The sequence below is a fragment of the Gadus macrocephalus genome, chromosome 6 (genome assembly GCF_031168955.1).
Source record: "Gadus macrocephalus chromosome 6, ASM3116895v1".
In the NCBI taxonomy this organism is placed as follows: Eukaryota; Metazoa; Chordata; class Actinopteri; order Gadiformes; family Gadidae; genus Gadus; species Gadus macrocephalus.
The window spans coordinates 15,885,988-15,899,025 of NC_082387.1; the positions used below are offsets into that span (position 1 = coordinate 15,885,988).

At 42.9% G+C, this 13,038-nt stretch overlaps 1 protein-coding gene across 2 annotated transcripts; it reads right to left on the reverse strand.

Annotated features, from left to right (window-relative positions):
- Positions 1 to 6,340: 6,340 nt before the first annotated feature.
- Positions 6,341 to 10,586, reverse strand: LOC132459746 (homeobox protein orthopedia B-like). 2 transcript variants are annotated; one of them, XM_060054485.1, is made up of 3 exons: positions 10,353 to 10,586; positions 9,587 to 10,005; positions 6,341 to 7,753 (listed from the first exon to the last, which is right to left on the reverse strand). In XM_060054485.1, exons 1-3 carry the CDS (start codon positions 10,387 to 10,389, stop codon positions 7,256 to 7,258), a joined length of 954 nt encoding a protein of 317 aa, XP_059910468.1. In that variant the 5' UTR covers positions 10,390 to 10,586; the 3' UTR covers positions 6,341 to 7,255. The 2 variants fall into 2 exon arrangements, with proteins under 2 accessions (XP_059910468.1, XP_059910467.1); XM_060054484.1 differs by having other exon boundaries at positions 10,314 to 10,579.
- Between the last annotated feature and the right edge of the window lie 2,452 nt (positions 10,587 to 13,038).

Here is a 13,038-nt window from a genome sequence, read left to right on the forward strand (position 1 = left end):
CTGCAAGGGAACGCGTGTGTCTGTTAATGTGTGTGTATTAATGTTACATACGTATGCTACATCTGTGTGTGAATGCAATGAAGAGAGACAAAACCAGGAGAAATCCATCACACCCGAACGTCTCCAGCGTTTGGGTGTGTACACCATCAGGGATACCCATTACCAGAAAATAAATGTTTGATGCCGTAAACCTGACAGAACCTCATTCATACTGACACTCAAGTTAAATTACACATAAAAGCACTGATAACATCATCATTAAATATTGATTTTAGGAACGGCGGAGGCCAACGCATATTTACACATTATGCGCCAGTTTGGAATGTGGATAGGAAACAGGGTGGAGCGTCACTAGGGAAGGAACAGATGGACAGAGAGAGAGAGGGAGAGAGACATACACACACACACACGCACTCACTGAAAGAGAGAAAGATAGAGAGAGAGAGAGAGAGAGAGAGAGAGAGAGAGAGAGAGAGACGGAGGATGAAGAAGAGGAAGAAGAATTGAGGGGAGCTACGATGCTGTCTGGCGAGGGAAAGATAGACATCATCAAAGAGGAAAGGGGGAAGAGAAAGAGGGAGAGAGGGAGGGAGAGAGGGAGAGAGGAATAAAGGTAGGGAGTAAAGAGGTAAGAGGGGGTGTAAAAAGAGATTTAAGGCGGAGGCTCTGAGCAGATGTTAGTGTTGATGATGATGGATGCAGGCTGTTGAGATGCAGACTTGTTATGGTGAGAGGCACTCACAGGCTCTGCACACCGCACTCTTCCCCAGATGTCACTGTGTGCGTGTGTGTCTGTGTGTGTGTGTGTGTTGCTGTGTTTTATATGAGTGTGTGTGTGTGTTTGTTTGAGTGTGTGTGTGTTTGTGTGTGTGTTTGTGTGTGTCTGTGTATGTGTGTGTGTGTGTGTGTGTGTGTGTGTGTGTGTGTGTGTGTGTGTGTGTGTGTGTGTGTGTGTGTGTGTGTGTGTGTGTGTGTGTGTGTGTGTGTGTGTGAGTGTGTGTGTGTGTCTGTGTTTGTGTGTGTGTGTGTGTTTGTGTTTGTGTTCCGATGCGTTTGTGCATTTGTGATTTTCTCTACATTTTATAAAAAACACATTGATGACGAGATGTATAAATGCGAAAGTCACCACACATTCATTTATTCTGAATGAAATGCATACCACAGCCGTTCTGACATACGATCAGAAAATCAAGTTCAGCTAATCAGCCTAATCAATGACATCGATGAGATGCAACAAAGGAACATTCAAGAGAGAAAGGGAAGAATGAGAAGAATGAGAGACGGTCAGGCCTGCTGCCTCGTCTGCCTCTAAAGGCCAGTCCCAGCTCATTAGAACATTTTTCAGCCTTACCTCGCGACCTAAAGAGCATTCTCAGGCATAACCACATGTCACTGGGTGACTGCAGAGCTCCAACATAATAATATGCTCCACACACACACACACACACACACACACACACACACACACACACACACACACACACACACACACACACACACACACATACACACACACACACACACACACACACACACACACACACACACACACACACACACACACACACACACACACACACACACACACACACACACACACACACACACACACAGCAGGTGACAAGTGCTTGAATGGAACATGTTGAGTAGTAACCGGCTCTACCCTGCAGCAAGATAAAGGGTGCAGGGCAGAAACATGTTGCTAATTGATTGCTAATTAGTTCTTTTGTTGCTGTCTGTTGTGTGCTGACACAGACTTGCCCCAGGCTGTCTATTCACACAGTCTCTCTTGTCTATATGAGAGTGGGGAACATAAGAAGAAGACTCCATAATGAGACTCACATAATTATGTAACACACACACACACACACACACACACACACACACACACACACACACACACACACACACACACACACACACACACACACACACACACACACACACACACACACACACACACACACACACACACACATACACACACTCATACACATGCACACACCATCCTGTGCCACCCTATATGGTACTATGGGGTTCAAGGAGTAGAAAAAGCAAAACAGTTATTAAACGTCCATTTAGATTCAGTTTATGGCAATAAACATTTGCATTTGACAGCAGAAGTTAGCATGAAAAAAAATGGCTGAAAGAAAGCAGAGAGAAAGGCTGAAGAGAGAAAACAGACAGCAGGACAGATGTTTGGACGCTGTGTATCATAATCCACAATTCTTAATGAGGGACTGAATAACCCTTCAGAACAAACATATTTCTTCTGGATTCTGTCATACATGGTGACCCACTGACCGTTTCTATGAAGGCACCATAATACATCTCTATGTCTCTCTTGCTCTCCCTCGCCCTACCTCTCGCTCTCTCTCACACACCCGCACTGTCCCTCTCTCGCCCTACCCTTCTCTGCCTCTGTCTCTCCCACTCTTTCTCCCTCTTTCCCTTTCTTTCTCATTCTCTATATCTCTCAATCTTCCTCTCCCTATCATTCTCTTACTCTCTCTCACTCTCTATTACTACAAGGCACAAAAATATATATTGTTGTCTCTCAATCGTTCTCCGGTCTTATACACGCACACACACACACACACACACACACACACACACACACACACACACACACACACACACACACACACACACACACACACACACACAAACACACACACACACCCACACTCCATCTCTCTCTCTCTCTCTCTCTCTCTCTCTCTCTCTCTCTCTCTCTCTCTCTCTCTCTCTCTCTCTCTCTCTCTCTCTCTCTCTCTATCGCCACTTTCTCTCTCATTCTCTCCCTCTCTTCCTCTCTCTCCCTCCCCTATCTCTCTCCCTCTCTAACTCTCTCTCTTGCTCTCATCAGTGCATGAGAAATTACCTAATGAGGAATGGGTTGCACATTTCCACAAACTCATTAACCCGCGAGCGAGTGAGACTAATTGCGACGTTTGGGTAATGTGATTTCACATCTGTTACCTCAGTCCAGGACCCACCCACACACACTAGTCAGCACAAGGGCCTGAATTTGCAGGGCTGGACCACAAAAAAAATGGAATTATTAGAACACACACAAACACGCACACACACACACAACCACACACGCACACACGGTCACTCACGTATGCTAGCATCATGCTCGCACACACTAACAAGCACACACCCTGAAGCTTGGTGGGTGAGGTGTATTGGCGCTCATTATGGAGATCACAATCCCGTTTGATCGACAGCTTGATCAGTGATCGGTTGTGAGTTGTGTCTGAAGGAGTGGGCCATTTTGGTGCGCCAGTGACTGGGCCTCTCACTATAGATAGCCCACTCCAATCTCCGATCACTATACCGATCTCACTATGACACTTTCCCAATACCATTCTCAATACACATCAATGCATTTCAATATATTTCATTATAGCACTCTCACTATACCAATCTCCCGGTACCACTCTCACTACAACCCTATACTCACTAAACCACTATACTCACTAAACCTCTTTACTCACTATACCACTATACTCCCTATACCATGCTCACTCTACCACTCTCACTATACCACACTACTATACCACTCTCACTATACCACTATACTCACTAAACCACTCTTGCTATACCCCTATACTCACTAAACCACTCGCACTATATCAAACTCATTATACCACTGTCAATATACCACTATACTCACTATACCACTATACTCACTATACCACTATACTCACTATACCACTCTCACTATACCACTATACTCACTATACCACTCTCACTATACCACTATACTCACTATACCACTCTCACTATACCACTATACTCACTATACCACTCTCACTATACCCCTATACTCACTATACCACTCTCACTATACCACTATACTCACTATACCACTCTCACTATACCCCTATACTCACTATACCACTCTCACTATACCACTATACTCACTATACCACTCTCACTATACCCCTATACTCACTATACCACTCTCACTATACCACTATACTCACTATACCACTCTCACTATACCACTATACTCACTATACCACTCTCACTATACCCCTCTCACCACATCATTCTCAGTATATCACTATAGTCACTATATACCACTCCGTATACCACTCTCACTATATACCACTCACTGTACCACTCTCCCTATGCCCCATGATCACTATACCCCTCTCAGTATACCCCTCTCTATATACCACTATATTCACTATACCCCTCTCACTATACCACTCTCAATATGCAACTATACTCACCCCTCTCACTATAGCACTCTCACTATACCTCTCCAGTCACTTGCCCTCTCATTATAATACCCTCAATATACCACTGTATCACTATACCAATCACTAGACCACTCTCACTATACCGCTCTCACTACATCACTCTCAGTATAACACGCTCACTTTACCGTGCTCACTATATCACTCTCACTATACCACAATACACACTATAGCAATGTCCCTATAGCCCTCTCCCTCTCTCACTCTCATTATAGCAGGCATTGCATCTTCAAACCACGGGAAGCAATCTTGATGACAAGAGAATAAACCCTAGTCTTTAGGATTTTTAACGTTTATTGGCTTTGTCTGTATTGTCCTATCTTCATGACGACAGCTATAATACAACATATCTGTGGTACTGATGGTTTGGTACGGTCCTGATATGCTGTGATTCATAGTCATGTCATCGTGATTAAAGTGGGGCCATTGCACTAGTTGGTAATGGAATGGAGTTGTATTTACGTTACGCATTGGAAACAAATAAATGGTTAGAAAGAAAATCTGTTCTTTGTATTATTTCCAAAAACTTCCAAAGGCTATTTTATTTATCTGATAGGTCAAGAACTAAACCCAACATTGGTTTGAAAAACGTATCGAAACCAGAATGCATTTCGAAAATTAATTGAAAATTTCAGGGTCTTTGACCTGAGTTGGTATTTTGAGTAATTTGAGTAAATTACTGAAAACAAATTTATGTTAATAGAAAAGGTGGGGACCAACTGTTTAATATAGCAAAAGTAATATACTTTTGTTAATTATGATTAATCCTTTGTTTAACCCCTCAGAATTATAACAGAAACTCCAATTATAAGTTTACAGGCAGTGGAACTGCTTATGGGAATGCCATATCTCATCAATTACTCTCGCGTGATCATAAATTGGCCCTGCGCTGACAACGAGATGAGGTTAACACGCTGATTAATTTGGGCTGCTGTGATTTCAGTTTTAAGATGACATTTCTAATCTTTGACATAGACTGTGAGGTCCACGCAGTTTCATTATGGTAAAATGTATTGGTTACTCTTCCGGGGCTACGCGAGTTTATATACATTATACTCAACAGATAATAGGAAAGAGGCGTCCAAGCTTTGGACGGGGCTGTGGTAAATACAAAAAAACAACAACGATAAAAACAAAGTGTAGGCTATTGATGATTGATGATTGATGATTGATGATTGATGATTGATGATTTGATGATAATACAAATCAAATGTTTGCGTGAATAAAGCTCATATTACTGGACATGTCCAGTTGCGCCCACGATAACATTATTAAGGCAATATAACAATATAGGCCTAAGCCTGTGTGTATGATTAAAAAAAACCGATGAATGTATGATCCTAAAATAATATGTAAATGAAGACACCCACAAGTATACTACCTTGCGCACTTGTGTTCAAATCACTAAGTAGCCATTTCTTCACATTTAGTAGTGTGAGCCGAGAATGCAGGTGAGCCCTAAAAACAACTGAGCAATCTTTATCATGATTCGATTTTAGATTTAAAATAGTCGCCTATGTTGAGTTCCCCCACAAGATAATGTGACTGTTAGCCTAGAATAAAAACACAGTGTAGGCCTAATAGACGTGGGTACCACCATAGAGAACAGGGTCGTTTCTTTGTTGAATCATAGAAGAAGTAGGCTATAGGCCTTTAATATTGATGTTCGCTCTCTAAAGGGGTCATACCACCTATACTCAGCGTGTTCACTGAAAGTTGACAGAGCTAAAGGGTTGTGTTCCTGCTTAATGCGGTGCTGTCTGAAAGACACATTTCATATATCATGTCCACTGCTGAGCGGGCGATCATACTGACCGTCATGGTCACCGCAACGACCGTCCCGTCACGGCACTGACATCTTTACCGCTGCTGTCAGTCTCCAGTGCGACCAGTCACCGTCACCCCGGGCCTCAATGTTAGGTCTATGTATGCCTATCGATATATAGGCCTGCATTTACACGAATTCATTTAAGCCAAAAATGATGATCCAGGTCACTTTGCTATTAAAGCCATCGTTGTCTGTATAAAGGAGCGGCCTATTATAAAGAACATACATCATTCTCATGTTGACATTCTTCAAAATCCTTTTTATTTGTCATTTAAATTGGTACAAACCCGTCAATAAGGTGTATTTGAATGTAAGATCAAACATTTAAGAAATGTGTCAGTAATTAGCACAGACAATAAGTTAAAACATGTCACAAAAATACCAGCGGGTACATAGCAAGAATGTTTCATCTACACAAAACATCCTAAAACAGAGTAGGCCTACTGAAAATCCGATCGACTTAAATGTAGTAGGAGCCTATACTCTCTCGCCTCATGCAGGCGAGGGTTTCTGCCACCTAGAGCAAAAGTGTGTATTCATATTATTTGGGCACCGTTATCTTTCTAAATACTTCAAGTGTTAAATCCACGTGCATTGCGCATGCCTCAGAGAACCACTTTGATTGGCCCACCTATGGTGCGTGTGTGTGTGTGTGTGTGTGTGTGTGTGTGTGTGTGTGTGTGTGTGTGTGTGTGTGTGTGTGTGTGTGTGTGTGTGTGTGTGTGTGTGTGTGTGTGTGTGTGTGTGTGTGTGTGTGTGTGTGTGTGTGTGTGTGAAAACGTTGACTCACCTCATAGTTTTCCCTTTGACATAATATAACACAATTTCACCTGAACACAATAACAAAGGAGCGCATAAAGATGCACCCACGTGAAAACATAAATACGACGATTGTTTGGTTCTCATTAATGCGGCCTATCGTGGCTAGATCGTTACAATATCACCAATAGTGGACCAAATCCTTTAAATGATCAAGATGAATAACCCCAAGTCGAGGATAAATAGCGGTTTTCTCAAATTCCTATTCTAGACGACAGTCAGTCAGTCTCCTGCTTGACATAGTAATTCAGACTCGTTCTCTCATCTTGATCACACATGGTGTTAAAATAATAAAATTAAAAGAGCCACGGGATTATGCGTGTGTTAAAAGTCACTAGGTGAAACTCATGGAAACTGTGTGCTCCAGCGCCTTGCGTCGAAGAGACGCGATGCTTGTCCCTCTCCACATATCACTGTCCGGGGAGCTACACAGCTGCGGGGAGCCCCCGTTGTTGGGTCCCGAAATAGAGGCCGACATTCCTGGAAAATGCGTCTGGTAGAGGTGGGACTGCAGCCCGGAGCCGTTGGAGGACAGGCCGTTGGAAAGGCCCATTGAGTTGGGGGGTCCGGGTCCGAGGCTGCACTGTGACAAGGACTGCGGCATGCCGGGCTGGCGACCAAGCGATGGCGGGAGCTGCAGCTGGGACACCCCGGGCATCCCCGTGGCCCAACGCGAATCGTTGGCATGGAAGGAACACAAGCTGTTCTCCATGGCTGCCGCGGCGGAGAACTGCTGCAGGCCGTGTGTGGGAAGCAGCGTTCCCGGGGAGCGGAAGACATTGGTAGTCTTCTTCCTCTTCTTCCACTTGGCGCGTCTGTTCTGGAACCAGACCTATTTTTCCACACACAGGAGATGGGACCCACGTTAGCGTACCATTCACACCGCCATAAACCACTTTTGATAATCAGCATAACAGCATGATAAACTCATCTGTGGCCTTAACCTATATTCCCAACGACCAAGGTTAAAGGGGTCATGGGTGATCGGACAATGGTGGAATGTTGTTAGGAAAATACATTATGTAACTAATATGATGAGATCCACAAGGTGAAACATGGTAACATTGTGGTGACTCGAACCTCTAGAATGCCATGACACAAATATCCTATGACTTAATAATAAATCAGTTCAACAAATGCAACAAATCAACAAATGCAAAAAAAAAAGCTTGCAAAAACAATTCATTTTTCACAAGTGTGTTTCAATCTCAAATTGTTTCAGAATACAAAGCATATTTTACGTACCGTCTAAACACACACACACACACACACACACACACACACACACACACACACACACACACACACACACACACACACACACACACACACACACACACACACACACACACACACACACACACACACACACACACACACACACACACAGGGACCAGCAGACAAAAACAGACACACACACATGACCACACACGGTCACAATACGCACTGGCTAAATGGCGGGAGATCTCGCCGCCCGCGAGCGTATAAAGATTTCATCATCTTCAGGCGTGATTAATGCGCGCGAGACGCCGCGAGACGGAGCCGCCGTATTAAAACTGAGAGCTCGCTCTCATTCTGTTCATTCATCCGTGAAACGTCGACCAAACCCATTACACTGGGGGGGAAAGAAAATGCAATTTCTCATTCCATTAAAAAAAGTACAATATAGTCTCGAGTCCTATTAAGACGTCGCTGATAGACCATTTTAAAGGACGCGTTAAGAGCCACATAGCATTGCGTCTATGTAAAGGCAACACCCGCAGAGGACTGTGTTTAGAAACAGCATGGTGAATAAAATCATGGGAACATAAGGTATTTTGAATTGTGTATTAAACGAATGATTATGGGGACTAATGAATAAACTGCTTTTTATTGCTTCCAGTGGAATAATTTGCATGTATTTCACATCACTGGTTAATAACCCGTTCATTGTTATAAATAAGGCTGAAACGGTTGGGTAATATGTGATTAATTCGGCCCTCAGAAACACCTCCGTGTTCGATTATGTGTTGGAAGCATTTTTGGTTTTATTTTTAATAACCAAAGCTTTGCTCTTGCTTTGACTCAATAAATACTGTTAACATTTTTGGTTAATATGATAAGATTTACATATTTTGTATTATACTGTTATCTAACTTTCAATTACATTTTGTTTAAATTTTTATTATTTATTCATGGGTTATCGAAGGAGGCTAATTGAATTATTTTAGTCGAAAATAAAACGTTTCGTGGGAAATAAATAATTGATTGTCTGGAAAAATAAATAGCCTAAGGTAAACACAGTTTGTGTAATTAGGTAGGCTAATTATAATAACTCAGTTGTGGGTTGGGTCGTAGTATTTGGAATTATAGTAAGGTAACATAGGCAATATACTAACACTTTAGACTTTCATTATTTGACCATTTGGCGATTGAGCGTTTCAGCACCACGGAAAGCGCTCGTGCCGAAGATACGCAAGAAGGCAAAGGAACCGCGATAGGGTAAAAAATAAAAGGTGCATTCTGGATATGGTTGGTAATATATATTGCATAAGGAGGACCATGCTCCAAGCCGAATCTAGGCTACACACATTTACCACTTCCAATGCATGCACACCATGGCCATAGGGTAACTGCATTGTCTTAAACATTGTGCTATTAAGAAAATAGACAAATAGGACTTTACCTGCACGCGGGACTCGGTGAGACCGATCCTTAAAGCCAGCTCCTCGCGCATGAAGATGTCAGGGTAGTGAGTTTTAGCGAAGCTTCTCTCCAGCTCGTTGAGCTGAGCCGGGGTGAAGCGGGTCCGGTGTCGCTTCTGCTTCTGTTGGTTCGACGACTGACCGGAGTTCTGCTGCTGCTGCTGCTGCTGTTGTTGCTGCTGCTGCTGCTGTTGTTGTTTATCTTGGTCTTTTCCGTTCACCTGCATGCCGGTTGCGTTGGATCCCACAGACGAGATGTCGTCTCCGGGCAAAAGAGTGCTCCCCTCTACAGAGTCCGGACCAGGGGCCATTTCCCCCGGATGCCCCTGGTCCTGCACTCCTCCCAGTCGGCACTTAAGAGCTTCTCGGTGTCCGAGTAGCTCCGCCGCATCCTTCATCCCTGAGGTAACGGCCGGAGGACAGGTTTTGAGTTTAAACAAGCCAGCACAAATGAGGGTAAAATTAATGTTAAAAGCCTGTTTGAAGAGATAGTTGACATGAACTTGTCTGAGGTGACCACCGCCAACAGTTTTAAAGATATAATCCAAATTTGTTTGCTTTGCATCTATCGCTGGCAAAACACATTTCAGCAATAGGCCTAATGCTGTTTTTGATCAACCTACGCGGTCTAGTTGTCGATGGAATTACTCAGGCAAGCAATACTCAAACCTATCTCTACATAGGTGGAATAAATAGTTGTTCTCTTACAGTGCAGTTTGGGGCTGGAGTTGAGCGATGATAACTCACCGAGCCGAGCATCCAGGAGGTCGGCATGGGAAAGCATAGCGTACCGCTCCAGGGCGAAACGAGTTCCAAAAAAAATCCTACAACTTTGGCAATTTATAAAGTATATATCGTCTAAATGAACGAAAATTCGGTTTGTGGTTAAAAAAGAAGGTCCCTTGCATTATAATGTCCTTTAGAGCGACGGGGAGGCGCTTATTAGTTGAAAGAACCCATGAGCTTCCTCAAATAAGAGCCAATCAGATTCGGAGTTTGGAAATGGCAGCGATGTGACTTCCCCTTTACACCCACCTCGCCGCGTACCCGCGCCTATACCACGCACGCGCCTAGAATCACAGACGCACACCGCCGCCACATTTAACTTCTCTCTTCTGCCATCCAGTTATTCATGCTCAAATTATTCCATATTGAACCTATCAAGGCGTGTGTTTGTTGGTTTATCAAACAGTATGCTTTTTCATACTTACTTTCTATTTAACTATAGGCAATATGATTTGTTTGGGTATGTATATGAACATATATAGCCCGCCTATAACTGTAGCCTGTATGATCTGTCCCATTTACTGAATTACGTTTAACTCATTGCTATGGCATCATTGAATATAATTAAAAAGCAACCTACTCTAAACTATAGGCCTCATTTATTGAATAAAACGATTCAAGACTTTAGAGTACTATAGGTAAACACCAAATGCACCCCCTTTTATCAACGTATCCACTGGAAATATGAAATAAGCGAGATGTGTATGTGATTGATCAGGGCTCATAACTATTTCACCTGCCTGCTATCGGAGAACAGACAGCACCTGAGAGGCCCCGTGGCTCGCGACCTTGGATCAGAAACCAAACTAATATCACTTCCAATCCCCCATGGCAGGCGATTTGTACAGACAAATGGAGGAAATAAATAAATAAACGAGTACAGATGGATTTAAGCTCCGTTAGTCATCGGCTGCTTTAACTCCCATCGACTTTTCATCAACCCTGGTGCAATTAAAGGTAGTTAGGCCTATTTGGTTCAAACAAAATCAGACGTGGTGGACCTAAATGATTTAGCCCCTTTAGCAGTACTCCATAAGTAGGCTATTATACAATTAACAGGACAGCCATTGATCTTTCGTTCCACTCGGTCCTCCAGACAGTAGCCCGGTTAGCAGGGGCTGTCGGCAGATGTCGGGGTTAGCCTGGTGAATAGACCATCGCCGGGGACTAAATGGTTTCTTCTCTGGCGGACAAAGGGAGCGTCCGAGTGAGAAGGGGGCACCGCCCGGCCCCTGTCTTCCTCCCCGACCCTGCATGGATGCGGGGCTTATCATCCACAAGAGCCAATCTGCCGAACGCTGACACACGTTTGAATCGCTTTTTTTTGTGTGTGTACCGAGACTCGTGGAAGTATCTCTGGGCTATGCCTTCCTTGACACACGCGGCTTGAGAAACTTAGGGAGATGAAATGACGGGTCCACTGAGATGAAGATACTGAGACCATTTCTTGAGGTTCAGGAGTGGCAATCAGCAGCATTCCAGCGTCGTCGATGCGCGTGAGTCAGACGGGCAGACCAGAGGGACCGTCTGCAGTTGTAGGGCCAACCACCCTGCGTTTGATAAGGGCTAGGGCCAGGAGCAACGGTGTGTATATGCTGTGCAGGCTGCTGGGTTTGTAATCGGTGTGTGTTTAGCAGCACCGGAGCACCAGGGGCCATATGGAGGAAACGAGCGTTATCCAATGCTTTGAGGATTGTTTGTTATTGTAATAATAATTGGCCTCCAATAGAACATTTGAAGATACTGTCTAATATCATTGAAATTAAGGAAACTGGAAATAATTGAACCATTGAGGGAAATGAAAAAACAAACAATTGATGGTCTTCTTTTAATGTTATTGTTGAGTTATTGATCATGGGTAATAAACTGCATCGTTTGTATTTTTAATGGTGATTTATTTTTAAATAAGTGTTTTTTTAATTTATAACGTGGAATAACATAGTGAAATAATATGATTATTAACTATTAAACTATAAACTATTTTAAAGAAAAAATACAACAATAATCACAATAACGTCAACAGCAAAACCACAACAATGTCTTGTTATAAACTGCTGTTTACAGTAACTTAAGTGAGTTCACATATATATATATATATATATATATATATATATATAATATTTGAGAATTTTTAATCAGACCGAGACAAATTTTATGTGTGGGTAATTTTGTCAAGCATAATAATTTAAACTATTTCAAATGGCCCAACTGATATCCATGTTATAACTGTTTACTCAGGCCAGAAAATAGCCTTCCCGGCTGTTCGATCAAGTTTTAACTTATTGCTATAACAAGAGGAACCACTTGAAATGGATCTATGTCTCACTCAGCCTCCCTAACTGGACCACATCAATCTTCCCAGTAAAAACACACTCACATACAATCCGCCCGGGTTAATGCGGCGCATCTGAGTGCGGAACGGCTGTTTACACGCGAGGAGACACTTTTAATGGAAGCGCACCAAAAACAAATGCAATTTTGTAGAGCAATTTCAAAGATCAGGGATTCTGTGTCCTCACTCTCCGCGGTTTTTTAGCAATCAAACTGCGTTAAATCCATTGTTCATATTGGGTTTGTTGGCCAGGTTAGCTGGGTAAATAATAGCACAAATACCACAGAGATATTGTGAATAAGAAATGCACAAGAT

What these genes read in the sequence shown, in the direction of transcription:
- LOC132459746 (XM_060054484.1), bottom strand. Translation starts at nt 10,389, where the DNA reads ATGCTTTCCCATGCCGACCTCCTGGATGCTCGGCTCGGTGAGTTATCA. An exon ending in CTCCAGCCCCAAACTGCACT is followed by an intron (nt 10,006 to 10,313) that starts GTAAGAGAACAA and finishes CCGTTACCTCAG; the next exon opens with GGATGAAGGATGCGGCGGAG. An exon ending in TCACCGAGTCCCGCGTGCAG is followed by an intron (nt 7,754 to 9,586) that starts GTAAAGTCCTAT and finishes GTGGAAAAATAG; the next exon opens with GTCTGGTTCCAGAACAGACG.